Source organism: Bufo gargarizans, chromosome 10, assembly GCF_014858855.1.
Source record: "Bufo gargarizans isolate SCDJY-AF-19 chromosome 10, ASM1485885v1, whole genome shotgun sequence".
Taxonomy (NCBI): Eukaryota; Metazoa; Chordata; class Amphibia; order Anura; family Bufonidae; genus Bufo; species Bufo gargarizans.
In genome coordinates, this window is record NC_058089.1 from 41,215,803 (window position 1) to 41,241,376 (window position 25,574).

Consider the following 25,574-nt stretch of genomic DNA (forward strand, 5'->3'; position numbering starts at 1 on the left):
CATTACATTTCAATAGCAATGCTATTCAAAGATTGACCAGCAGGCTGCGCCAGAGAGGCACAGCCTGCTGGAGATAACTGCAGACAGGCTCGCGGCCCTGATCGGAAGCAAGGTAAGCTTCCCAACACATCAGCACCCCGCGATCGCATTTTCGGAGTGCTGATGGGAGACAGAGGGAGTCCGCTCCCTCTGTCACCACTTTACATGCAGCGGGCGCTATTGCGCCCGGCATGTAAAGGGTTAAACAGCCCGGATCGGCCCAGTCACCTTAGTGACCGCCGTTAAAAGGCGTATGGGTGGTCACTAAGGGGTTAAGTCTGTAAATATGAAGGCTAAGCAATCAACAATACCATTTTAAATTAAAGAATAACTAAACTTTTAATGATTAAAAAAAAGTCTCAAATGCCTTAATAATAATTTTTCTAATGTATTTTATTTTTACTAGAGATATTCCCCCCTAAAGAGAAGATTTCCCTTTGTGCTTTAAATTCTGTATTCTCCACACCGCTGACTTCTTAGTGGTGTATGGAGTATGGGCTGTATACTTTATGAATGGGGCTGCAGAGAGCGGAGTACGGTCAGGAGCACATATTGCTGCTTCTGCCTGTGCCCCTCCACCCCGAGTTTAAAAAAATGCTGACATAGCATGTGGGTACCCTCCCTGTGACTATAATCAACACCAAATTATGTTTCACACACTGCCCCCCATGTAGCTCTGCGGCTGGAGCTAATGCAGTTTCACCTTCACCCTCCTAGTCCTGAACGTACCAAAAGAGGAGTGGAGGAGGAGCTGTGCGATATTTAAGGGGTGTAAGTCTGGGTGGAGGAGCCCAGCTCTACACATTATGTGGAGAGGGGAGGCCCTGGCAGTACTGCCTGCTTTACATTGTACAATAGACAAAAGCAGGCTACAGGAATCTCCTCCCCTCTCCTCCCTCCCTCGATCCCTCCTCGAATCCTGCTCAAGGCCTGTGGTTCCCCCACCATCCGCCACCCACTATCCGCCCGTGGCCTGCTTTCCCCCTCGGCTGTCCTCACCAGGCTGAAGCCCCCTGCCCAATTTGCAGCCACGACCATGCTTTTAGCTACTCAGCTCTGAATCCTCCTTCTGCAAATGGCAGAGGGTGGAGCCGAAGCATTTCCTCTCCTATATAGTGCCACATACCTCTTATATCCCGTTATGTCACCTTTGATGTAGACGTTCTCTTTCCTCATCTTCTTTATTCAGACCAGACCGCCATGATGATTTTTCAGCTATCTCTCGTCTCTGCAGAGATTGACAAACAGACATTAGTTTCCCACTTTTCCATCATCCTCTCATCTTCTGAACACCCTATCCTGCCACCCCCATAACTGTGCTCCTCAACACTATACTGCAGAAACAGTTCCCCTGAAAATACTAGTACCACAGAGATAGTGCCCCCTTCTATAATTATTGGCACATAGTGTTCTCAAAAAAATTTATGCACCCAGTAAATAGTGTCCTAGACACTAATAATATAAACATAATGTCCCCCAAAAATAATTGTGCTAAGCTGATATTGTGCCAGGGTGCCCACCAAAGTAACAGTGTTCCCCCAAATCCCACCAATATAAATAATTCTCTGCCAGACCACACTTAGTAGTAATAATGCCCCTGTAGTGCCCATACTAGTAATCATGTTCATCATAGCCCCCCAGTAGTAGTAAAGCTGACCATAATGCCCCCTAGTAGTAATAATTTTCCTTATAATATGACAGTACAAGAAATACCCCCTCTTAGTGCCCGCAGTTGAGCTAATGTCCCCATAATGTATGCCAGTATAAAATACTCCTATATAGCACCCGATTAAATGTCCCCATAGTGCTCCTCTCTCCCTTCCCCATAGTGCCCCCATAATGTGCCAGTATAAAATACTCCCTCTTAGTGCTCCAGCACATGTCTCCATTGTGCTCCTCTCCCCCTTCCCCATAGTGCCTCCCATAATGTGCCAGTATAAAATACTCCATATTAGTGCCCCCAGCACATGCCTCCATTGTGCTCCTCTCCCCCTTCCCTATAGTGCCCCAATGATATGCCAGTAAAAAAATGCCCCTTCTCAGTGCCCCCCAACAGGTGCCCCTTTAGTGCTTCTCACCCCCATAATGTGCCAGTAACAAATGCCCCTTCTTAGTGCCCCCAGCAGATGCCCCTATAGTTCCCCCATAATGTGCCAGTAAAAAATGCCCCTTCTTAGTGCCACCAGATCCCTCCATAGTGCTCCTCTCCCCCATAGTGCCCCCCATAATATGCCAATAAATAATCCCCCTATAGTGCCACCAGATGCCCCATAGTGCTGCTCTCCCCTATAGTGACTCCCATAATGTGCCAGTAAAAATGCCCCCTTAGTGCCAGCAGATATGACCATAGTGCCCCCATAATGTGCCAGTATAAAATGCCCCTTTAGTGCCACCAGATGCACCATAGTGCCGCTCTCCCTTATAGTGCCTCCCATAATGTGCTAGTAAAAAATTACCCCTTAGTGCCACCAGATGCCATAGTGCCCCCCTATAATAATTTATAATAACCAAGACCAAGCCTGTAAATCGTTTGGAAAAAAAGTTTATTCAAGTAAATCTGTTATCAACTTCATCTTCTGGAATCAATTTATCCTTCATCCCCTACTACTACTACCCCCTTTACTGCTTTCAGAGGGCAACGCCTGGGGTCCAGCGTATCCAGGTAGGAGCACCGTAACACGTGCACCAACATTAAGGGACATTTAAGCCACCCTACACCACTCTGGAATCCCTACACCTGGTGTCACGGCTGTGTCTCAGTTGTTGTTGTTCGCCGTGACACGTCGGCAGTGCATGCAGTTGCATGGGGCAACATTTTGTTCCTTCCCAGTCTGGTGTGTGTGTGTGTGTGTGAGGTTAACTACCTGGCTGGGTGTGATCACTAGGAGCCTATATTGCCTGTGGCTGGTAGCAGTTTAGTTGTACTCCAGCCTTGGTGTGTGCTGGAGTTATGCTCCTGTGCTAGAGATTCCATCTGTCCAGTGTGAGGGCCACCTAGTTTGACATCAATGTCTCTCTAATGTCTTCCCATTGTGGTTATTTCCTCTACCCTTCCTTACATGTCTCTTTGTATGGTGGGGGTTTTGTTTGGGGTTTTGTTGTATGTCTAGTTGTTTTTACATGTCTGGTCTGTTGGTGTTTGTAGTGCCAGGCTGGAGGCCTGAAACCGGGAGGACTGCTCTGTTCTCAGCTATGCCGGTCAGGTGTGGATTAACACCCAGGTCAAAAGGTGACCGTCTTGTTTTTTGTGCTATCTGGGTGTGAACTAACCTCAATACTGCAAATGAACTGTCGTACTGTGTACTTGCAACAAATGTGAATAAACACTGACGTTTTGAGTTATAAACTGGTCTTTACCTTTATACTGCGTCCTGACTACCAGAGCGAGTCCCCACAGTAGTTATGGATGTTGGTGTTCCATCCTGTTGCTGTGGCAGGTAAGTGTTAGTTGTTTTGTTGTTTTGTTCTATCACTGGGTTCTTATCTGCCGATCCAGTTGCTGTTCACAGCTTTCCTCTATCTTTGCTGCTAGGCCTGTGGAGACTCCTGTTCGTCCATGTTGTGGAGGAACAGGTCATCTCTAGTTCCTGATCTTAATTTCAGGGATCATTAGGGCGACTCAGGGTCCGAGGTTCCTGTGTATGAGCCCTTCTGCCATCTGGGTCCACTCATACGGCAGGGCTAGGATCAGGGTTGCAATAGGAGCTGACCTGCTCCCTTTACCTTGGTATGTATGCAAATAGTATAACACACAGTTCATCAGTTTACTCACAGTTAGCAGATAGCCTCCCTGGGCTGGCAGCACAGTGTTGAGGTGGACAGCACAAAATCCTCCGGGGCACACTCTGTGGTAGGAAGCATCAGCCAAGATGGTGGTTGAGGTGCCCTTGATGTTAGGGGTGCTTAGGGTGCTTGTTGCGGCTGAGTCCTTTGATGGTTTTTGTTGTGACGCCAGTACCGTTAATGGTGGTACAACCATAGGTAGTAATAATGAGGTTGACAGTGTAAGATGCAACTCACAACTTTTACTTTGGATGTCTTTCAGTTGCAGTAGTACAATTATGCAGTCTTTAGATGATACAGAGGTAAATCTGCAAATCCAATGTTTTAGGTTTGTCAGGTTTTGTGGTTTTGGAGCAGTGGGTTACTTCAATATCAGTGGAACTTCTGGTGAGGTTGCCGGAGGCTAAGGTATCCTTCAACTAAAATATCCCAAAGGTTCTTTCTGCCTGGGTTACAGCTTTTATCCTTTGGATGAAGTTAAATTTGTCCTTCTCTCTTGTCCCTTTTCTGGACTAAGACTTCTTGTTGGAGCTGAAGTGCTGAATCTGCACCTTTTCACTCTGATCTTCACACTGACCTGTGGTCTCAACTGAACTGATCTACACTAACCACTGACCTGAACTAATCTGATCTGATCTGATCTGTCTCACTAGGCCTGACCTGGGTATATATAGGCCCAAACCTTCTAGTGGTGGGATGTATAAATTGCACCTAGTAGGCCTGTTAACAGGGATTTTGCAGTTACACAAATGCAAAGTTATACATTATGATACAATGATATTGTTAAGATGAAAAAGTACTTTAAGCAGTGCCCACACACACGTAGTGGGACGCTGCATTCCCCCATGGTAAAATGTTAGTCGACCTCGACACATTCTTGACTCGATATTGTATTATCCTGAAAGATATAAAAAAGGGAAAAACATGCATGCATAGGGAAATAATGCCATAACTCACATTCTTGTACTTCTTGTACCTATGAATAAAATGGTTTAGGCAAGCATATCTCAGGCAACAACGAAATGTATCAGATGGGGTAACACATTATTTTCTCTGAATACTACTGTTATACCGGCAACTAAAATAGTCCATAACGATGAGGAAAACACAATTAAATATCTCAGGAGGCTCACAGGGTATGAGCCCCTTCCCTGGGCACAATAAATATTTAATGTGGAATAGCATGGAGGCTCAGGTACGTGAAAGTCTATCTCCGGGTGTGGACTTGAACGTTTCAAAACGGGCAAATAGTCCCTTAAAAAGTCCTTTAAGGCAAATAGAACACGATAAATAGTATATTAGTCCTTTTTCTGAATTAACATGGCTAAATATTAACTTCTTGGCTGCTGGAGCAGGAAATCTCCATAAAGGACTGGAGGTTGTCCTCTGGTACTTCTTTCAGATCTCCGAAGTGGCTGTGATTCTTCAGACCTTGTTTCCGGGGAACTTGGGGTTTCCTTAATTGTAATGACTCCAGTTTCTGGTTGAAGTATTGGGGTATTAGTTTTAGCAGGCACTAGAATGTTAAGCCATGGGGTTAAGAACCATTGTAAAGGTTCAGAAGCTAACAATGTTTTTCCCAAGGACTGTATTGTTCCCTCTGGCTTAGTTGGTTTTTCCAGTTCTGGCTCAAGGGGTTGAATTTCCTCTGGAACAGCTTCTTCTTGAGAAGTTTCTACTGAGGTGTCCTCTTTAAGGCACAATTTTAGACGATTTCTGTGTACTACACAGGATTTATCCTCTTGGGTAATCTCATATGTGTCAGTTTCTGGATTTAAAATAGCAGAAATTGTATAAAGTTCTCTCTCCCATTTGCTATCAAGTTTGCTGGTTCTATGGATATTAGAATTTGGTATAGACAATCCCATGTAACTGGGTCTAGAGTTCTTCTTAGTAGCAGGCCTTTTTGTAGAAAGAGGTGTTTTCTATGTCTCCATAATTTGGACAATTCTAAATCTGCATTCTTTCTGCGAATTCTTTCTGGGGTTCCACTGGTGAAGAAATCTTGCAGCTCTCCTAACACTCTGCTTTCATTTTGTAACTTGATCCATCTTTCTTGGTCTACCTGAGATTTTGAATCCACTTGCAGTTGACAGTTGAAGACCTTTATTCCTTTAACAGTGATGATGTCTTCATGGGCGAAGTTGTTATAGAAGGATGGCATTTCCACTTCTTCCCAAATGTCTTCCTTGGTTGGCAGACGGGATAAAGCATCTGCATTTTCGTTTGCTTTTCCTGTTCTGTACTTTACAGTAAAGTTGTAGTTAGCAAGGCGTGAGGCCCATCTTTGTTCCAATGCTCCTAACTTGGCGGTGTTAAGATGTGTTAGGGGATTGTTATCAGTGAAGGCCACGAATGGTGTTGTGGCAAGATAGTCTTAAAATTTTTCTGTAACGACCCACATGAGTGCGAGGAATTCCAACTTGAAGGAACTGTAGTTTTGGTCATTCTTTTCACTACCTCTAAGAGATCTACTAGCGTAGGAAATGACTCTTTCTTTACCTTCTTGGACTTGTGACAAAACAGCTCCAAGGCCTTTCTTACTTGCGTCTGTGTAAAGATGAAATGGCTGTTGATAATCCGGATAACCTAAGATTGGTGGTTTGGTTAATTTCTTCTTCAGCAGCTGGAAGGGAATTTCTCTTTCAGTGTTCGATTCCACTGGTATGGGAGTCTTCTGGTATCTTTTAGGATACCCTCTCAAAAGTTCCAAGATTGGCTCTGCAATTTGGGCAAAATGAGGAATGAAACGTCTGTAATATCCTGCGAAGGTAAGGAAACTTCTTACCTCCTTCACCGTAGTGGGAGTAGGCCAATTACGGACTGCGGCTATCTTCTCTGGATCCGGTTTAACACCTTCAGAGCTGACGATATGCCCTAAGTATTTAACTTCTGGCTTCAATAGATGACACTTGGATGGTTTAACTTTAAGTCCGTGCTTAATAAGAACTTGAAAAACTTCGACCAGATGTTTCAAATGGTCTTCATAAGGCTTGGAATAGATGATTACGTCACCTAAGTACAGCAGGACGGTTTCAAAATTTTTGTGGTCTAGACAACGCTCCATGAGTCTCTGAAAAGTTCCATGCACATTGCAAAGTCCAAAGGGCATGCAGTTGAGCTCAAATAGGCCCATAGGGGTGGTAAATGGTGTCTTCTCACGATCTTCTGGTGCCATTGGTACTTGCCAGTATCCACTGGTTAAATCAAGTGTAGAGAAGTAGGCTGAAGATCCTAAAGCTGTCAAGGATTCCTCTATGCGTGGCAAAGGATAAGCATCTTTGTGGGTAATTTTTCTGTAGTCCACACAGAATCTGATGTTGCCGTCTTTTTTCCGGACTAGGACTAGTGGTGCAGCCCATGGACTATGGCTGTCTTTGATGATGTTTGAGTCTTTCATCTCTTGAATCATTTCCTTGATCGGTGGGTGTGAACCTGTAGGTATGGAGTGTTTTATGATGTCTACCTCTCCATAGTCTGTAGAATGTTTGCTGAAGGCACGGTGATGTTCCTTCACGACTTGCAATACTCCATCTATTTGGTGTTCTGGTGTGGAGGCATCGCCCACATAAAGTTCTTTCCACCAGGGGATGTTTAAGTTTTGGCCCTGTGGGGGTTGTTTCTTTAAATCTTTAGTCACGCTGATGACGTCTTGAAAGGTGATTTGGATCAGCTGTGCAATAGGACGGTACTTGGCTAATGTGACATTATGATCACTCAAGTTGAGGAGACGAATAGGCACTTTACCTTCAGTGACAGTTACCAGGCGTCTTGCAGCTCTGGCTAAAGGATAGTCTTCCAAGACGACGGGCTCTACCAAGGCTTGGTAATCTTGACCTTGAATTCCGACTACAGCTCGGCACCATAGGAGAGTTTCAGTGTTGGGCTTGAGAATCACTGGTTGATTGTCTCTGATGCGGACACAGCAAATTTCTCCTTTTTCATTGGCGAATTTCTGTTGCGCACTCAGCACACGGATAGTTGCTGGATTACCTTCTTAGAAGCAAAAGAAGCAGTAGGCACGGATTGGTGTAAAGCTCCCAACATTTCAACATAGCAATTCCTAAGGACATTAATGCCTAGGACTATAGGAGCGTTGTTATTGTTTTCTTGCACTACAATGATGCCTTGTTGGGATAGGATGGTTCTTCCTATTTGGATGGTGGGTTTCCCAGTAACCCAGTATTGGTACTGGTTTGTCATTGCTAGCTATAAGACTCAGCCAGGATTCTAGTGGCTGGGTAAGTTGATTTTGGTCCTAGTATTTTTCAAATGCTGTTTGTTGTATGGTAGTGACTTAGGATCCTGTGTCAACTAGGGCAACAAAAGGAACTCCATTTAGTTGAAGTGTCACTTCTGGACGGGATCCTACATATCTTGGCATCCAATAAGGATCTTCTGGACCTTTTGATCTACCTCCCGAGGGGTGGTCCCTGAACAGCATGTGGCTTCAGTATAGCCAGGCTTGAGACAGTATGTACAGATAGGCCGCTTGGGGGTACTAGTGCGGTCAGGTGGGCGTCCGCCTGAATTTCTGGAATAAGTCCCTTTGTAATCAGGGGAGAAGAGCCTTCTGGATACAGGTTTCTAATCCTCTAGTAATAGTGGCTTTTCCCATTGTTCCAATTTTTTATGAACTTTCTCCAGACTTTTAGTTAGGAATTGGACTTGCTCAGTAAGGGCAGCAACTGCGTCAGGAATTGGGGCTTAAATTGCCTGACTCACGACAGGTAAAGGTTTAACAGGGGTGACCGGCTGTGTTACTGGCACTACAGCGGATCCAACAGGTTCTGTTGGTGAACTTTTTCCCAGTATACTGATAGCTAGTTCTTTAAAATCTAGGAACGCATCACTTGGATGCTGGGTGGCTAACATTCTTAGTTGGCTCTTTAAATTGTCTGTATTAACACCTTCAATAAACTGTTCTTTCAGGGTTTTGTCCTGATTCTCTGCCTCACTGGGGTCTACTTGTACAACAGCTCTAAGGGCTTCTTGTAAAGATAATGCAAAGTCTCTGAGTGACTCACCCGTTTGCTGTTTTTTACTGAAGAACCTCATCTTGACCTCGGACACGGTCCTGGGTTCAAAGGGGGTGTAGAGATGTTCAAATATCTGCTCCAGTGTTCTCCTTTCTGAGCTTGGCCAGGATTTCACTTCTCTGAGAGCAGCTCCTTCCAATTGCGCAAGAAGAATCTCCATCAGCTGTTCTGGGGATACAGGGTACAATCTGAACACAGCAAGCATTTTTTCTTTAAAGTCCCTTAAAGTGTGCATTTTACCAGCATAACGTGGGAACCAGGGGGCCCCAAAATAATAAGGCATAGTTAAAGGCATTAAACTTGGTGCTGCAGCAGTTAGCATTGCGCTAGGACCGGCTGGGCTGCCGCAGTGGGTCCGCGGGGGTCAGCCTGCACGTTATCTTCCTGCACAGACATGCTGACAATAGTTTAATTACAGTCAGATAAGTTATTTGTAGGTTTCAATGCTTTTGATTTGACGTTGCTATAGGCGACCGCTATTTTTTTGGTGTATGGCCCTTTAAATGTTCAATGTTGGCTAAGTACAATACTCAGGCAGCTCTTATTTGGATCCCTAATGGGGCTCCAGGCTAGTACTGTTGAGCGCGAATATTCGAATATCAATTTTTTTTTGCAAATATCGGCACTTCGCTAATTCGCGAATATTTCGAATATAGTGCTATAAATTCGATATTTCGAATATTCTTTTTTTTTTTTATTGTTATATTTTTTTCTTTCCCACTTCCATAAAGTTGTTCTTACCTGTCCTTTGGATTCCTGGCTGCTCCAGTCAGTGCCCGTTGCCGCTTCTGCCGACTTCCGTGCTCATGGAGCGTCCCCATCACCATGGGAACGTCTCCATATACTAGAATGTACTGTCGGATTTGAGAATTACGTTGAAATCGCAATTAGATTATTTCAAGTTATAATAATCGAATTGCGATTTCAGCTTTACACTGCTATATTCCATATTCGTTAATTCTAGCCTAATATGGAATATAGCAGTGCTAAGCTGAAATCGCAATTCGATTAATTCAAGTTATAATAATCAAATTGCGATTTCAACTTGGACCTGGTTTACTATGGTTGGCTTGGTAGAATTAGCGAATATGACGAATGTATTCGTCATATTCCACAAAACGAAGTATTCTCCATCTTCGTTTTAGCTACCTATTCATCAACTTCGCTAATTCTAGCAATCATATAGGAAAGTTTACTATAGAGACAGCTAAGTTTAATTCGCTATGCGATTATATGACTGCTTTTTTTTATAAATAGAATAATTATAATAATTATCAGGTATTATAATTATTCAAATTTTTTTTTTTTTAAAGCAGTCATATAATCGCATAGCGAATTAAACTTAGCTGTCTCTATAGTAAACTTTCCTATATGATTGCTAGAATTAGCGAAGTTTATGAATAGGTAGCTAAAACGAAGATGCAGAATACTTCGTTATCTTCGTTTTGTGGAATATGACGAATACATTCGTCATATTCGCTAATTCTGCATTTGACTGAGTATACTCAGAAGAAACTCTTGAATCAGAGACAAACCATTTTTTCAGATGGTGATAAGTGTGGTGAATGATCAGGGTGTGTTATTGAGGGAGCCTAAAGATGTCTGCCGTCAGTTTGCCTCCTACTATACAAACTTGTATGCCTCCAAAACCACATGCACTCCGGGAGAGATTGCCAAGTTCCTGGCAGGTATTAACATTCCCTCACTTGATAGTGACGACAGGGAGGCCCTAGCGGCGGACATATCAGACTCTGAGATTGAAGTAGCCACCAACTCTTTAGCAACCAAAAACCCCCCAGGCCCAAATAGATTCCCAGCTGAATGGTATAAGCGTTTTTCTAAAGACCTTGTTACTAGAATGGGGAAGTTGTTGAGATATGCGCTGGAACAGGGTTCACTGCCTCCTTCTTTTTCGGAGGCAACAATAGTACTAATTCAAAACCATCTGACCAGTGTAGCTCTTATCAGCCTATCTCGCTTCTGAATCTTGATGTCAAAATCTTTGCGAAGGTACTGGCATTGAGATTGAGGGAGGTAATTCTTTCCTTGGTTGGGGTAGATCAGTCGGGTTTCATGCCAGGGAAGACTACTGATATTACTCTAAGGCATTTGTTCACTAATCTTTAAGTCAAACATGATAATCGAGGTATGAGGGTTCTCGCCTCCTAGGACAATGAAAAAGCTTTTCTGCACTGGCTACAAATGCTTTATAGATCCCCTTCGGCAAGGGTCAGGGTAAATGGGTATACATCGGATTCCTTCATCTTAGGTAGAGGCACTAGACAGGGCTGCCCTCTCTCCCCCTTGTTATTTGCATTAATAATGGAACCTTTATCAATTCTCATTTCTTCTAACTCAGGTATAGAAGGCTGGGAAATAGACGGAATAACAGAAAAGCTTTCGTTATATGCTGATGACATGTTGGTATATCTAGCTCACGGGTGTCAAACACAAGGCCCGCGGGCCCGCCAGACCTCGTCATGTGGCCCGCGTAGCCTCCGCCAGCCTTCACCTTTTATTATCACTACTACAAGCGCTCGCCGAGAGGAGGGAGGAGGCAGGCTTGGAGGACGGGCGCTGGTAGTGTGAGTCATACATCACGTGCCTGCCCCGCCCACTTTATGAATGAAGCAGGCGGCGTGGGCGCATGACGTATGACTCACGCTGCCAGCGCCTGTCCTCCCGGCCTGCCTCCTCCCTCCTCTCGGCGAGCGCTTGTAGTTGTAAGTACCGGTAATACACAGCGCTCCTTATGCGATTATATACATACGGTAACTATTAGAGATACAATTATACAGTGAGCGGGGCCCGTGTAGTAGAATAGTCACTGCACGGGCCCCGCTGTCATTATAAAAGCAGATGCCGGCCCCTAGCCCGTGTATTGAGGGTCATTCACTACTACAGGGACACTTATGGAGGGGATCTGTGGATGACACATAGCATAAGATGCTATATATGTATCATCCACAGATCCCCCCATAACTGTCATACACAGATCCCCCATAAGAGCCACCCACAGATCCCCCATAAGTGTCACCCACAGATCCCCCATAAGTGTCACCCACAGATCCCCCATAAGTGTCACCCACAGATCCCCCATAATAGTGCGTCACCCACAGAAAACCCATAATAGTGCCATCCACAGATCCCCCATAACAGTGCCATCCACAGATCCCCCATAACAGTGCCACCCACAGACCACAATTAGTTCAAAACCCACCAAAAGCACACCTTTTGGTTCAAATTTTTTTTTTTCTTATTTTCCTCCTCAAAAACCTAGGTGCGTCTTATGGGCCGGTGCGTCTTATAGGGCGAAAAATACGGTAACCCTTACAGTTCTGGAATGTGTTGGATAACACTGACAGCATTATGTCAGTGTTATCCAACACCTTCCAGAACTGTAAGGGTTACATAGCATCATAAATCAGTATAATGCTATGTGACCCCAGTCAGCGCTTGCAGGTCAAGCTTTCAGAGCTAGTTATTACTTACATTTAGGGATGAGCGAACTCGAACTGTATAGTTCGGGTTCGTACCGAATTTTGGGGTGTCCGTGACACGGACCCGAACCCGGACATTTTCGTAAAAGTCCGGGTTCGGGTTCGGTGTTCGTCGCTTTCTTCGCGCTTTTGTGACGCTTTCTTGGCGCTTTTTGAAAGGCTGCAAAGCAGCCAATCAACAAGCGTCATACTACTTGCCCCAAGAGGCCATCACAGCCATGCCTACTATTGGCATGGCTGTGATTGGCCAGAGCACCATGTGACCCAGCCTCTATTTAAGCTGGAGTCACATAGCGCCGCCCGTCACTCTGCTCTGATTAGCGTAGGGAGAGGTTGCGGCTGCGACAGTAGGGCGAGATTAGGCAGATTAACTCCTCCAAAGGACTTGATTAACTGATCGATCTGCAGCTGTGGATCATTGAGCTGCTGATCCTCAATTGCTCACTGTTTTTAGGCTGCACAGACCGTTTGTCAGTCTCATTTTTCTGGGGTGATCGGCGGCCATTTTGTGTCTTGTGGTGCGCCAGCACAAGCTGCGACCAAGTGCATTTAACCCTCAATGGTGTGGTTGTTTTTTGGCTAAAGCCTACATCAGGGTGAAGCTGTCACACCAAGTGCATTTAACCAGCAATAGTCTGTTCATTTTTTGGCCATATACAAAATCAGGGGCAAGCTGCGCCTGTCACCAAGTGCATTTAACCCTCAATGGTGTGGTTGTTTTTTGGCTAAAGCCTACATCAGGGTGAAGCTGTCACACCAAGTGCATTTAACCAGCAATAGTCTGTTCATTTTTTGGCCATATACAAAATCAGGGGCAAGCTGCGCCTGTCACCAAGTGCATTTAACCCTCAATGGTGTGGTTGTTTTTTGGCTAAAGCCTACATCAGGGTGAAGCTGTCACACCAAGTGCATTTAACCAGCAATAGTCTGTTCATTTTTTGGCCATATACAAAATCAGGGGCAAGCTGCGCCTGTCACCAAGTGCATTTAACCCTCAATGGTGTGGTTGTTTTTTGGCTAAATCCCTACATCAGGGTGAAGCTGTCACACCAAGTGCATTTAACCAGCAATAGTCTGTTCATTTTTTGGCCATATCCCAGTCTAATTCTGTCACTAAATCCATACCGGTCACCCAGCGCCTAAATACTAGGCCTCAAATTTATATCCAGCTAAATCTGTCCCTAGTGCTGTAGCTGGGCGAGTTATTTAGTGTCCGTTCAAGCACATTTCTTGTTCTGGGTTGAAATACAATTCCCAATTTAGCAATTTCATAATTTAGTGGTTCCTGCTATATCAGAGCTCTTTGAAATCTATCCCAAAAAGGGTATATAATATTGAAGGTGCACATAGGGTCATTCAGAGTAACTTCACACACACCCGCTACTGTGTATTTCCAAGTCTAATTCTGTCACTAAATCCATACCGGTGACCCAGCGCCTAAATACTAGGCCTCAAATTTAATTCCCTCTAAATCTCTCGTTACCCACCGCTGTACTGTTGTTGCTGGGCAAGATATTTAGTGTCCGTCAAAGCACATTTTTTGTTCTGGGTTGAAGTACAATTCCCAATTTAGCAATTTCATAATTTAGTGGTTTCTGCTATATCAGAGCTATTTGAAATCTATCCCAAAAAGGGTATATAATATTGAAGGTGCACATAGGGTCATTCAGAATAACTTCACACACACCCGCTACTGTGTATTTCCAAGTCTAATTCTGTCACTAAACCCATACCTGTCACCCAGCGCCTAAATACTAGGCCTCAAATTTAAATCCCTCTAAATCTCTCGTTACCGTTGTCCTGTTGTAGCTGGGAAAGTTATTTAGTGCCCGTCAAAGCACATTTTTTGTTCTGGGTTGAAGTACAATTCCCAATTTAGCAATTTCATAATTTAGTGGTTCCTGCTATATCAGAGCTATTTGAAATCTATCCCAAAAAGGGTATATAATATTGAAGGTGCACATAGGGTCATTCAGAATAACTTCACACACACCCGCTACTGTGTATTTCCAAGTCTAATTCTGTCACTAAATCCATACCGGTGACCCAGCGCCTAAATACTAGGCCTCAAATTTAATTCCCTCTAAATCTCTCGTTACCCACCGCTGTACTGTTGTTGCTGGGCAAGATATTTAGTGTCCGTCAAAGCACATTTTTTGTTCTGGGTTGAAGTACAATTCCCAATTTAGCAATTTCATAATTTAGTGGTTTCTGCTATATCAGAGCTATTTGAAATCTATCCCTAAAAGGGTATATAATATTGAAGGTGCACATAGGGTCATTCAGAATAACTTCACACACACCCGCTACTGTGTATTTCCAAGTCTAATTCTGTCACTAAACCCATACCTGTCACCCAGCGCCTAAATACTAGGCCTCAAATTTATATCCAGCTAAATCTGTCCCTAGTGCTGTAGCTGGGCGAGTTATTTAGTGTCCGTTCAAGCACATTTCTTGTTCTGGGTTGAAATACAATTCTCAATTTAGCAATTTCATAATTTAGTGGTTCCTGCTATATCAGAGCTCTTTGAAATCTATCCCAAAAAGGGTATATAATATTGAAGGTGCACATAGGGTCATTCAGAGTAACTTCACACACACCCGCTACTGTGTATTTCCAAGTCTAATTCTGTCACTAAATCCATACCGGTGACCCAGCGCCTAAATACTAGGCCTCAAATTTAATTCCCTCTAAATCTCTCGTTACCCACCGCTGTACTGTTGTTGCTGGGCAAGATATTTAGTGTCCGTCAAAGCACATTTTTTGTTCTGGGTTGAAGTACAATTCCCAATTTAGCAATTTCATAATTTAGTGGTTTCTGCTATATCAGAGCTATTTGAAATCTATCCCAAAAAGGGTATATAATATTGAAGGTGCACATAGGGTCATTCAGAATAACTTCACACACACCCGCTACTGTGTATTTCCAAGTCTAATTCTGTCACTAAACCCATACCTGTCACCCAGCGCCTAAATACTAGGCCTCAAATTTAAATCCCTCTAAATCTCTCGTTACCGTTGTCCTGTTGTAGCTGGGAAAGTTATTTAGTGCCCGTCAAAGCACATTTTTTGTTCTGGGTTGAAGTACAATTCCCAATTTAGCAATTTCATAATTTAGTGGTTCCTGCTATATCAGAGCTATTTGAAATCTATCCCAAAAAGGGTATATAATATTGAAGGTGCACATAGGGTCATTCAGAATAACTTCACACACACGCTTCTGTGCATTTCCAAGTCTAATTCTGTCACTAAATCCATACCGGTGACCCAGCGCCTAAATACTAGGCCTCAAATTTAATTCCCTCTAAATCTCTCGTTACCCACCGCTGTACTGTTGTTGCTGGGCAAGATATTTAGTGTCCGTCAAAGCACATTTTTTGTTCTGGGTTGAAGTACAATTCCCAATTTAGCAATTTCATAATTTAGTGGTTTCTGCTATATCAGAGCTATTTGAAATCTATCCCTAAAAGGGTATATAATATTGAAGGTGCACATAGGGTCATTCAGAATAACTTCACACACACCCGCTACTGTGTATTTCCAAGTCTAATTCTGTCACTAAATCCATACCGGTGACCCAGCGCCTAAATACTAGGCCTCAAATTTAATTCCCTCTAAATCTCTCGTTACCCACCGGTGTACTGTTGTTGCTGGGCAAGATATTTAGTGTCCGTCAAAGCACATTTTTTGTTCTGGGTTGAAGTACAATTCCCAATTTAGCAATTTCATAATTTAGTGGTTTCTGCTATATCAGAGCTATTTGAAATCTATCCCTAAAAGGGTATATAATATTGAAGGTGCACATAGGGTCATTCAGAATAACTTCACACACACCCGCTACTGTGTATTTCCAAGTCTAATTCTGTCACTAAACCCATACCTGTCACCCAGCGCCTAAATACTAGGCCTCAAATTTAAATCCCTCTAAATCTCTCGTTACCGTTGTCCTGTTGTAGCTGGGAAAGTTATTTAGTGCCCGTCAAAGCACATTTTTTGTTCTGGGTTGAAGTACAATTCCCAATTTAGCAATTTCATAATTTAGTGGTTCCTGCTATATCAGAGCTATTTGAAATCTATCCCAAAAAGGGTATATAATATTGAAGGTGCACATAGGGTCATTCAGAATAACTTCACACACACCCGCTACTGTGTATTTCCAAGTCTAATTCTGTCACTAAATCCATACCGGTGACCCAGCGCCTAAATACTAGGCCTCAAATTTAATTCCCTCTAAATCTCTCGTTACCCACCGCTGTACTGTTGTTGCTGGGCAAGATATTTAGTGTCCGTCAAAGCACATTTTTTGTTCTGGGTTGAAGTACAATTCCCAATTTAGCAATTTCATAATTTAGTGGTTTCTGCTATATCAGAGCTATTTGAAATCTATCCCTAAAAGGGTATATAATATTGAAGGTGCACATAGGGTCATTCAGAATAACTTCACACACACCCGCTACTGTGTATTTCCAAGTCTAATTCTGTCACTAAACCCATACCTGTCACCCAGCGCCTAAATACTAGGCCTCAAATTTAAATCCCTCTAAATCTCTCGTTACCGTTGTCCTGTTGTAGCTGGGAAAGTTATTTAGTGCCCGTCAAAGCACATTTTTTGTTCTGGGTTGAAGTACAATTCCCAATTTAGCAATTTCATAATTTAGTGGTTCCTGCTATATCAGAGCTATTTGAAATCTATCCCAAAAAGGGTATATAATATTGAAGGTGCACATAGGGTCATTCAGAATAACTTCACACACACGCTTCTGTGCATTTCCAAGTCTAATTCTGTCACTAAATCCATACCGGTGACCCAGCGCCTAAATACTAGGCCTCAAATTTAATTCCCTCTAAATCTCTCGTTACCCACCGCTGTACTGTTGTTGCTGGGCAAGATATTTAGTGTCCGTCAAAGCACATTTTTTGTTCTGGGTTGAAGTACAATTCCCAATTTAGCAATTTCATAATTTAGTGGTTTCTGCTATATCAGAGCTATTTGAAATCTATCCCTAAAAGGGTATATAATATTGAAGGTGCACATAGGGTCATTCAGAATAACTTCACACACACCCGCTACTGTGTATTTCCAAGTCTAATTCTGTCACTAAACCCATACCTGTCACCCAGCGCCTAAATACTAGGCCTCAAATTTAAATCCCTCTAAATCTCTCGTTACCGTTGTCCTGTTGTAGCTGGGAAAGTTATTTAGTGCCCGTCAAAGCACATTTTTTGTTCTGGGTTGAAGTACAATTCCCAATTTAGCAATTTCATAATTTAGTGGTTCCTGCTATATCAGAGCTATTTGAAATCTATCCCAAAAAGGGTATATAATATTGAAGGTGCACATTGGGTCATTCAGAATAACTTCACACACACGCTTCTGTGCATTTCCAAGTCTAATTCTGTCACTAAATCCATACCGGTGACCCAGCGCCTAAATACTAGGCCTCAAATTTAATTCCCTCTAAATCTCTCGTTACCCACCGCTGTACTGTTGTTGCTGGGCAAGATATTTAGTGTCCGTCAAAGCACATTTTTTGTTCTGGGTTGAAGTACAATTCCCAATTTAGCAATTTCATAATTTAGTGGTTTCTGCTATATCAGAGCTATTTGAAATCTATCCCTAAAAGGGTATATAATATTGAAGGTGCACATAGGGTCATTCAGAATAACTTCACACACACCCGCTACTGTGTATTTCCAAGTCTAATTCTGTCACTAAATCCATACCGGTGACCCAGCGCCTAAATACTAGGCCTCAAATTTAATTCCCTCTAAATCTCTCGTTACCCACCGCTGTACTGTTGTTGCTGGGCAAGATATTTAGTGTCCGTCAAAGCACATTTTTTGTTCTGGGTTGAAGTACAATTCCCAATTTAGCAATTTCATAATTTAGTGGTTTCTGCTATATCAGAGCTATTTGAAATCTATCCCTAAAAGGGTATATAATATTCAAGGTGCACATTGGGTCATTCAGAATAACTTCACACACACACGCTTCTGTGCATTTCCAAGTCTAATTCTGTCACTAAATCCATACCGGTCACCCAGCGCCTAAATACTAGGCCTCAAATTTATATCCCGCTGAATTTGAATACAATACATTGGGCCAAATAATATATTTGTTGTTGTGGTGAACCATAACAATGAGAAAAACATCTAGTAAGGGACGCGGACGTGGACATGGTCGTGGTGGTGTTAGTGGACCCTCTGGTGCTGGGAGAGGACGTGGCCGTTCTGCCACATCCACACGTCCTAGTGTACCAACTACCTCAGGTCCCAGTAGCCGCCAGAATTTACAGCGATATATGGTGGGGCCCAATGCCGTTCTAAGGATGGTAAGGCCTGAGCAGGTACAGGCATTAGTCAATTGGGTGGCCGACAGTGGATCCAGCACGTTCACATTATCTCCCACCCAGTCTTCTGCAGAAAGCGCACAGATGGCGCCTGAAAACCAACCCCATCAGTCTGTCACATCACCCCCATGCATACCAGGGAAACTGTCTCAGCCTCAAGTTATGCAGCAGTCTCTTATGCTGTTTGAAGACTCCGCTGGCAGGGTTTCCCAAGGGCATCCACCTAGCCCTTCCCCAGCGGTGAAAGACATAGAATGCACTGACGCACAACCACTTATGTTTCCTGATGATGAGGACATGGGAATACCACCTCAGCATGTCTCTGATGATGACGAAACACAGGTGCCAACTGCTGCGTCTTTCTGCAGTGTGCAGACTGAACAGGAGGTCAGGGATCAAGACTGGGTGGAAGACGATGCAGGGGACGATGAGGTCCTAGACCCCACATGGAATGAAGGTCGTGCCACTGACTTTCACAGTTCGGAGGAAGAGGCAGTGGTGAGACCGAGCCAACAGCGTAGCAAAAGAGGGAGCAGTGGGCAAAAGCAGAACACCCGCCGCCAAGAGACTCCGCCTGCTACTGACCGCCGCCATCTGGGACCGAGCACCCCAAAGGCAGCTTCAAGGAGTTCCCTGGCATGGCACTTCTTCAAACAATGTGCTGACGACAAGACCCGAGTGGTTTGCACGCTGTGCCATCAGAGCCTGAAGCGAGGCATTAACGTTCTGAACCTGAGCACAACCTGCATGACCAGGCACCTGCATGCAAAGCATGAACTGCAGTGGAGTAAACACCTTAAAACCAAGGAAGTCACTCAGGCTCCCCCTGCTACCTCTTCTGCTGCTGCCGCCTCGGCCTATTCTGCTGCTGCCGCCTCGGCCTCTTCCTCCGCCTCTGGAGGAACGTTGGCACCTGCCGCCCAGCAAACAGGGGATGTACCACCAACACCACCACCACCACCACCTCCGTCACCAAGCGTCTCAACCATGTCACACGCCAGCGTTCAGCTCTCCATCTCACAAACATTTGATAGAAAGCGTAAATTCCCACCTAGCCACCCTCGATCCCTGGCCCTGAATGCCAGCATTTCTAAACTACTGGCCTATGAAATGCTGTCATTTAGGCTGGTGGACACAGACAGCTTCAAACAGCTCATGTCGCTTGCTGTCCCACAGTATGTTGTTCCCAGCCGGCACTACTTCTCCAAGAGAGCCGTGCCTTCCCTGCACAACCAAGTATCCCATAAAATCAAGTGTGCACTGCGCAACGCCATCTGTAGCAAGGTCCACCTAACCACAGATACGTGGACCAGTAAGCACGGCCAGGGACGCTATATCTCCCTAACTGCACACTGGGTAAATGTAGTGGCAGCTGGGCCCCAGGCGGAGAGCTGTTTGGCGCACGTCCTTCCGCCGCCAAGGATCGCAGGGCAACATTCTTTGCCTCCTGTTGCCACCTCCTCCTTCTCGGCTTCCTCCTCCTCTTCTTCCACCTGCTCATCCAGTCAGCCACACACCTTCACCACCAACTTCAGCACAGCCCGGGGTAAACGTCAGCAGGCCATTCTGAAACTCATATGTTTGGGGGACAGGCCCCACACCGCACAGGAGTTGTGGCGGGGTATAGAACAACAGACCGACGAGTGGTTGCTGCCGGTGAGCCTCAAGCCCGGCCTGGTGGTGTGTGATAATGGGCGAAATCTCGTTGCAGCTCTGGGACTAGCCAATTTGACGCACATCCCTTGCTTGGCGCATGTGCTGAATTTGGTGGTGCAGAAGTTCATTCACAACTACCCCGACATGTCAGAGCTGCTGCATAAAGTGCGGGCCGTCTGTTCGCGCTTCCGGCGTTCACATCCTGCTGCTGCTCGCCTGTCTGCGCTACAGCGTAACTTCGGCCTTCCCGCTCACCGCCTCATATGCGACGTGCCCACCAGGTGGAACTCCACCTTGCACATGCTGGACAGACTGTGCGAGCAGCAGCAGGCCATAGTGGAGTTTCAGCTGCAGCACGCACGGGTCAGTCGCACTACAGAACAGCACCACTTCACCACCAATGACTGGGCCTCCATGCGAGACCTGTGTGCCCTGTTGCGCTGTTTCGAGTACTCCACCAACATGGCCAGTGGCGATGACACCGTTATCAGCGTTACAATACCACTTCTATGTCTCCTTGAGAAAACACTTAGGGCGATGATGGAAGAGGAGGTGGCCCAGGAGGAGGAGGAGGAGGAGGAGGAAGAGGGGTCATTTTTAGCACTTTCAGGCCAGTCTCTTCGAAGTGACTCAGAGGGAGGTTTTTGGCAACAGCAGAGGCCAGGTACAAATGTGGCCAGCCAGGGCCCACTACTGGAGGACGAGGAGGACGAGGATGAGGAGGAGGTGGAGGAGGATGAGGATGAAGCATGGTCACAGCGGGGTGGCACCCAACGCAGCTCGGGTCCATCACTGGTGCGTGGCTGGGGGGAAAGGCAGGACGATGACGATACGCCTCCCACAGAGGACAGCTTGTCCTTATCCCTGGGCAGCCTGGCACACATGAGCGACTACATGCTGCAGTGCCTGCGCAACGACAGCAGAGTTGCCCACATTTTAACCTGTGCGGACTACTGGGTTGCCACCCTGCTGGATCCACGCTACAAAGACAATGTGCCCACCTTACTTCCTGCACTGGAGCGTGATAGGAAGATGCGCGAGTACAAGCGCACGTTGGTAGACACGCTACTGAGAGCATTCCCAAATGTCACAGGGGAACAAGTGGAAGCCCAAGGCCAAGGCAGAGGAGGAGCAAGAGGTCGCCAAGGCAGCTGTGTCACGGCCAGCTCCTCTGAGGGCAGGGTTAGCATGGCAGAGATGTGGAAAACTTTTGTCAACACGCCACAGCTAACTGCACCACCACCTGATACGCAACGTGTTAGCAGGAGGCAACATTTCACTAACATGGTGGAACAGTACGTGTGCACACCCCTCCACGTACTGACTGATGGTTCGGCCCCATTCAACTTCTGGGTCTCTAAATTGTCCACGTGGCCAGAGCTAGCCTTTTATGCCTTGGAGGTGCTGGCCTGCCCGGCGGCCAGCGTTTTGTCTGAACGTGTATTCAGCACGGCAGGGGGCGTCATTACAGACAAACGCAGCCGCCTGTCTACAGCCAATGTGGACAAGCTGACGTTCATAAAAATGAACCAGGCATGGATCCCACAGGACCTGTCCGTCCCTTGTCCAGATTAGACATTAACTACCTCCCCATAACCATATATTATTGGACTCCAGGGCACTTCCTCATTCAATCCTATTTTTATTTTCATTTTACCATTATATTGCGAGGCTACCCAAAGTTGAATGAACCTCTCCTCTGCCTGTGTGCTAGGCCTAAATATATGCCAATGGACTGTTGCAGTGGTGGGTGACGTGAAGCCTCATTCTCTGCTATGACATGCAGACTGATTCTCTGCTGACATGAAGCCAGATCCTCTGTTACGGGAGCTCTCTCCTCTGCCTGGGTGCTGGGCCTAAATTTATGACAATTGACTGTTGCAGTGGTGGGTGACGTGAAGCCTGATTCTCTGCTATGATATGAAGACTGATTCTCTGCTGACATGAAGCCAGATTGTCTGTTACGGGACCTTTCTCCTCTGCCTGGGTTCTGGGCCTAAATTTATGAAAATTGACTGTTGCAGTGGTGGGTGACGTGAAGCCTGATTCTCTGCTATGATATGAAGACTGATTCTCTGCTGACATGAAGCCAGATTGTCTGTTACGGGACCTTTCTCCTCTGCCTGGGTTCTGGGCCTAAATTTATGAAAATTGACTGTTGCAGTGGTGGGTGACGTGAAGCCTGATTCTCTGCTATGATATGAAGACTGATTCTCTGCTGACATGAAGCCAGATTGTCTGTTACGGGACCTTTCTCCTCTGCCTGGGTTCTGGGCCTAAATTTATGAAAATTGACTCTTACAGTGGTGGGTGACGTGAAGCCTGATTCTCTGCTATGATATGAAGACTGATTCTCTGCTGACATGAAGCCAGATTGTCTGTTACGGGACCTCTCTCCTCTGCCTGGGTGCTGGGCCTAAATTTATGACAATGGACTGTTGCAGTGGTGGCTGACGTGAAGCCTGATTCTCTGCTATGACATGCAGACTGATTCTCTGCTGTCATGAAGCCAGATTGTCTGTTACGGGACCTCTCTGCTCTGCCTGTGTGCTAGGCCTAAATATATGCCAATGGACTGTTGCAGTGGTGGCTGACGTGAAGCCTCATTCTCTGCTATGACATGCAGACTAATTCTCTGCTGACATGAAGCCAGATTGTCTGTTACGGGACCTCTCTCCTCTGCCTGGGTGCTGGGCCTAAATTTATGACAATGGACTGTTGCAGTGGTGGCTGACGTGAAGCCTGATTCTCTGCTATGACATGCAGACTAATTCTCTGCTGACATGAAGCCAGATTGTCTGTTACGGGACCTCTCTCCTCTGCCTGGGTGCTGGGCCTAAATATATGCCAATGGACTGTTGCAGTGGTGGCTGACGTGAAGCCTCATTCTCTGCTATGACATGCAGACTAATTCTCTGCTGTCATGAAGCCAGATTGTCTGTTACGGGACCTCTCTGCTCTGCCTGTGTGCTAGGCCTAAATATATGCCAATGGACTGTTGCAGTGGTGGGTGACGTGAAGCCTCATTCTCTGCTATGACATGCAGACTGATTCTCTGCTGACATGAAGCCAGATTGTCTGTTACGGGACCTCTCTGCTCTGCCTGTGTGCTAGGCCTAAATATATGCCAATGGACTGTTGCAGTGGTGGGTGACGTGAAGCCTCATTCTCTGCTATGACATGCAGACTGATTCTCTGCTGACATGAAGCCAGATTGTCTGTTACGGGACCTCTCTGCTCTGCCTGTGTGCTAGGCCTAAATATATGCCAATGGACTGTTGCAGTGGTGGGTGACGTGAAGCCTCATTCTCTGCTATGACATGCAGACTGATTCTCTGCTGACATGAAGCCAGATCCTCTGTTACGGGAGCTCTCTCCTCTGCCTGGGTGCTGGGCCTAAATTTATGACAATTGACTGTTGCAGTGGTGGGTGACGTGAAGCCTGATTCTCTGCTATGATATGAAGACTGATTCTCTGCTGACATGAAGCCAGATTGTCTGTTACGGGACCTTTCTCCTCTGCCTGGGTTCTGGGCCTAAATTTATGAAAATTGACTCTTACAGTGGTGGGTGACGTGAAGCCTGATTCTCTGCTATGATATGAAGACTGATTCTCTGCTGACATGAAGCCAGATTCTCTGTTACGGGACCTCTCTCCTCTGCCTGGGTGCTGGGTAGTGTTGAGCGCGAATATTCGAAAAGCAAATTTTTTTCGCGAATATCGCAACTTCGCGATTTCGCGAATATTTCGAATATAGTGCTATATATTCGTAAAAACGAATATTCGTTTTTTGTTTCCCCCCCCCCCCCCACAAAATTACAGTACACATATAATTGATTGTTTCCCAAAGGTCCAACAGCTCAGATCTTACTCACATTGCCTAGAAAGTGATTGAGGCGCGAATCTTCGTAAGGCGATTTTATTAGCGCACATGCGAATATCGGCACGTCCCAGAACAGAGGCAAAGGGCTTTGCATTCATACATTAGTGAATTGAGTTGCGAATCTTCGTAAGGCGATTTTATTAGCGCACATGCGAATATCTACACTTGTCCCAGAACAGAGGCAAAGGGCTTTGCATTCATACATTAGTGATTGAATTGAGCTGCGAATCTTCGTAAGGCGATTTTATTAACGCAAATGCAAATATCTACACTTGTCCCCAGAACAGAGAGGCAAAGGCCTGTGCATTCATATAGTATAGCACCATATTCGCGAATACGTAGAACTTCGTAAAATTCGATTTACGAATATTCGTATTTTTTATTTTACTTTCCACCTTACAGATTACATTGATCTGTACTCTGTCAACTACTGTCATCACCCCCCACTGTATCTCGATTGATTCCCAAAAGTCTCACATTCCCTAGAAAGTGATTGAGGTGCGAATCTTCGTAAGGCGATTTTATTAGCGCACATGCGAATATCTACACTTGTCCCAGAACAGAGGCAAAGGGCATTGCATTCATACATTAGTGATTGAATTGAGTTGCGAATCTTCGTAAGGCGATTTCATTAGCGCACATGTGAATTTTGCATAGCATATGTATTATGCGATAATTCGAATTATCGCATATGCGAAATAATAACGAATTTGAATAATCGCGAATATTTTACGAATATTCTTTCGAATATTCACAAAATTTCGCGAATTCGAATATGGGACATGCCGCTCAACACTAGTGCTGGGCCTAAATTTATGACAATGGACTGTTGCAGTGGTGGGTGACGTGAAGCCTGATTCTCTGCTATGACATGCAGACTGATTCTCTGCTGACATGAAGCCAGATTGTCTGTTACGGGACCTCTCTCCTCTGCCTGGGTGCTGGGCCTAAATATATGCCAATGGACTGTTGCAGTGGTGGCTGACGTGAAGCCTCATTCTCTGCTATGACATGCAGACTAATTCTCTGCTGACATGAAGACAGATTCTCTGTTACGGGACCTCTCTCCTCTGCCTGGGTGCCGGGGCCTAAATATCTGAGAATGGACTGTTCCAGTGGTGGCTGACGTGAAGCCTCATTCTCTGCTATGACATGCAGACTAATTCTCTGCTGACATGAAGACAGATTCTCTGTTACGGGACCTCCCTCCTCTGCCTGGGTGCTGGGCCTAAATATATGCCAATGGACTGTTGCAGTGGTGGCTGACGTGAAGCCTCATTCTCTGCTATGACATGCAGACTAATTCTCTGCTGACATGAAGA

At 45.2% G+C, this 25,574-nt stretch overlaps 1 protein-coding gene across 1 annotated transcript in view; it reads right to left on the reverse strand.

The window, feature by feature from the left end:
• Positions 1-5,146: 5,146 nt before the first annotated feature.
• Positions 5,147-25,574, reverse strand: part of LOC122920049 (solute carrier family 22 member 6-B-like) — a 161,231-nt gene continuing 140,803 nt past the window's right edge. Inside the window, exons 10-13 of the mRNA XM_044269260.1 lie at positions 8,850-9,049; positions 7,289-7,815; positions 5,888-6,067; positions 5,147-5,338 (exon numbers count right to left, since the gene is read on the reverse strand). Coding sequence (XP_044125195.1) covers positions 5,147-5,338; positions 5,888-6,067; positions 7,289-7,815; positions 8,850-9,049 — 1,099 coding nt within the window. The remainder of the gene's footprint in view (positions 5,339-5,887; positions 6,068-7,288; positions 7,816-8,849; positions 9,050-25,574) is intronic.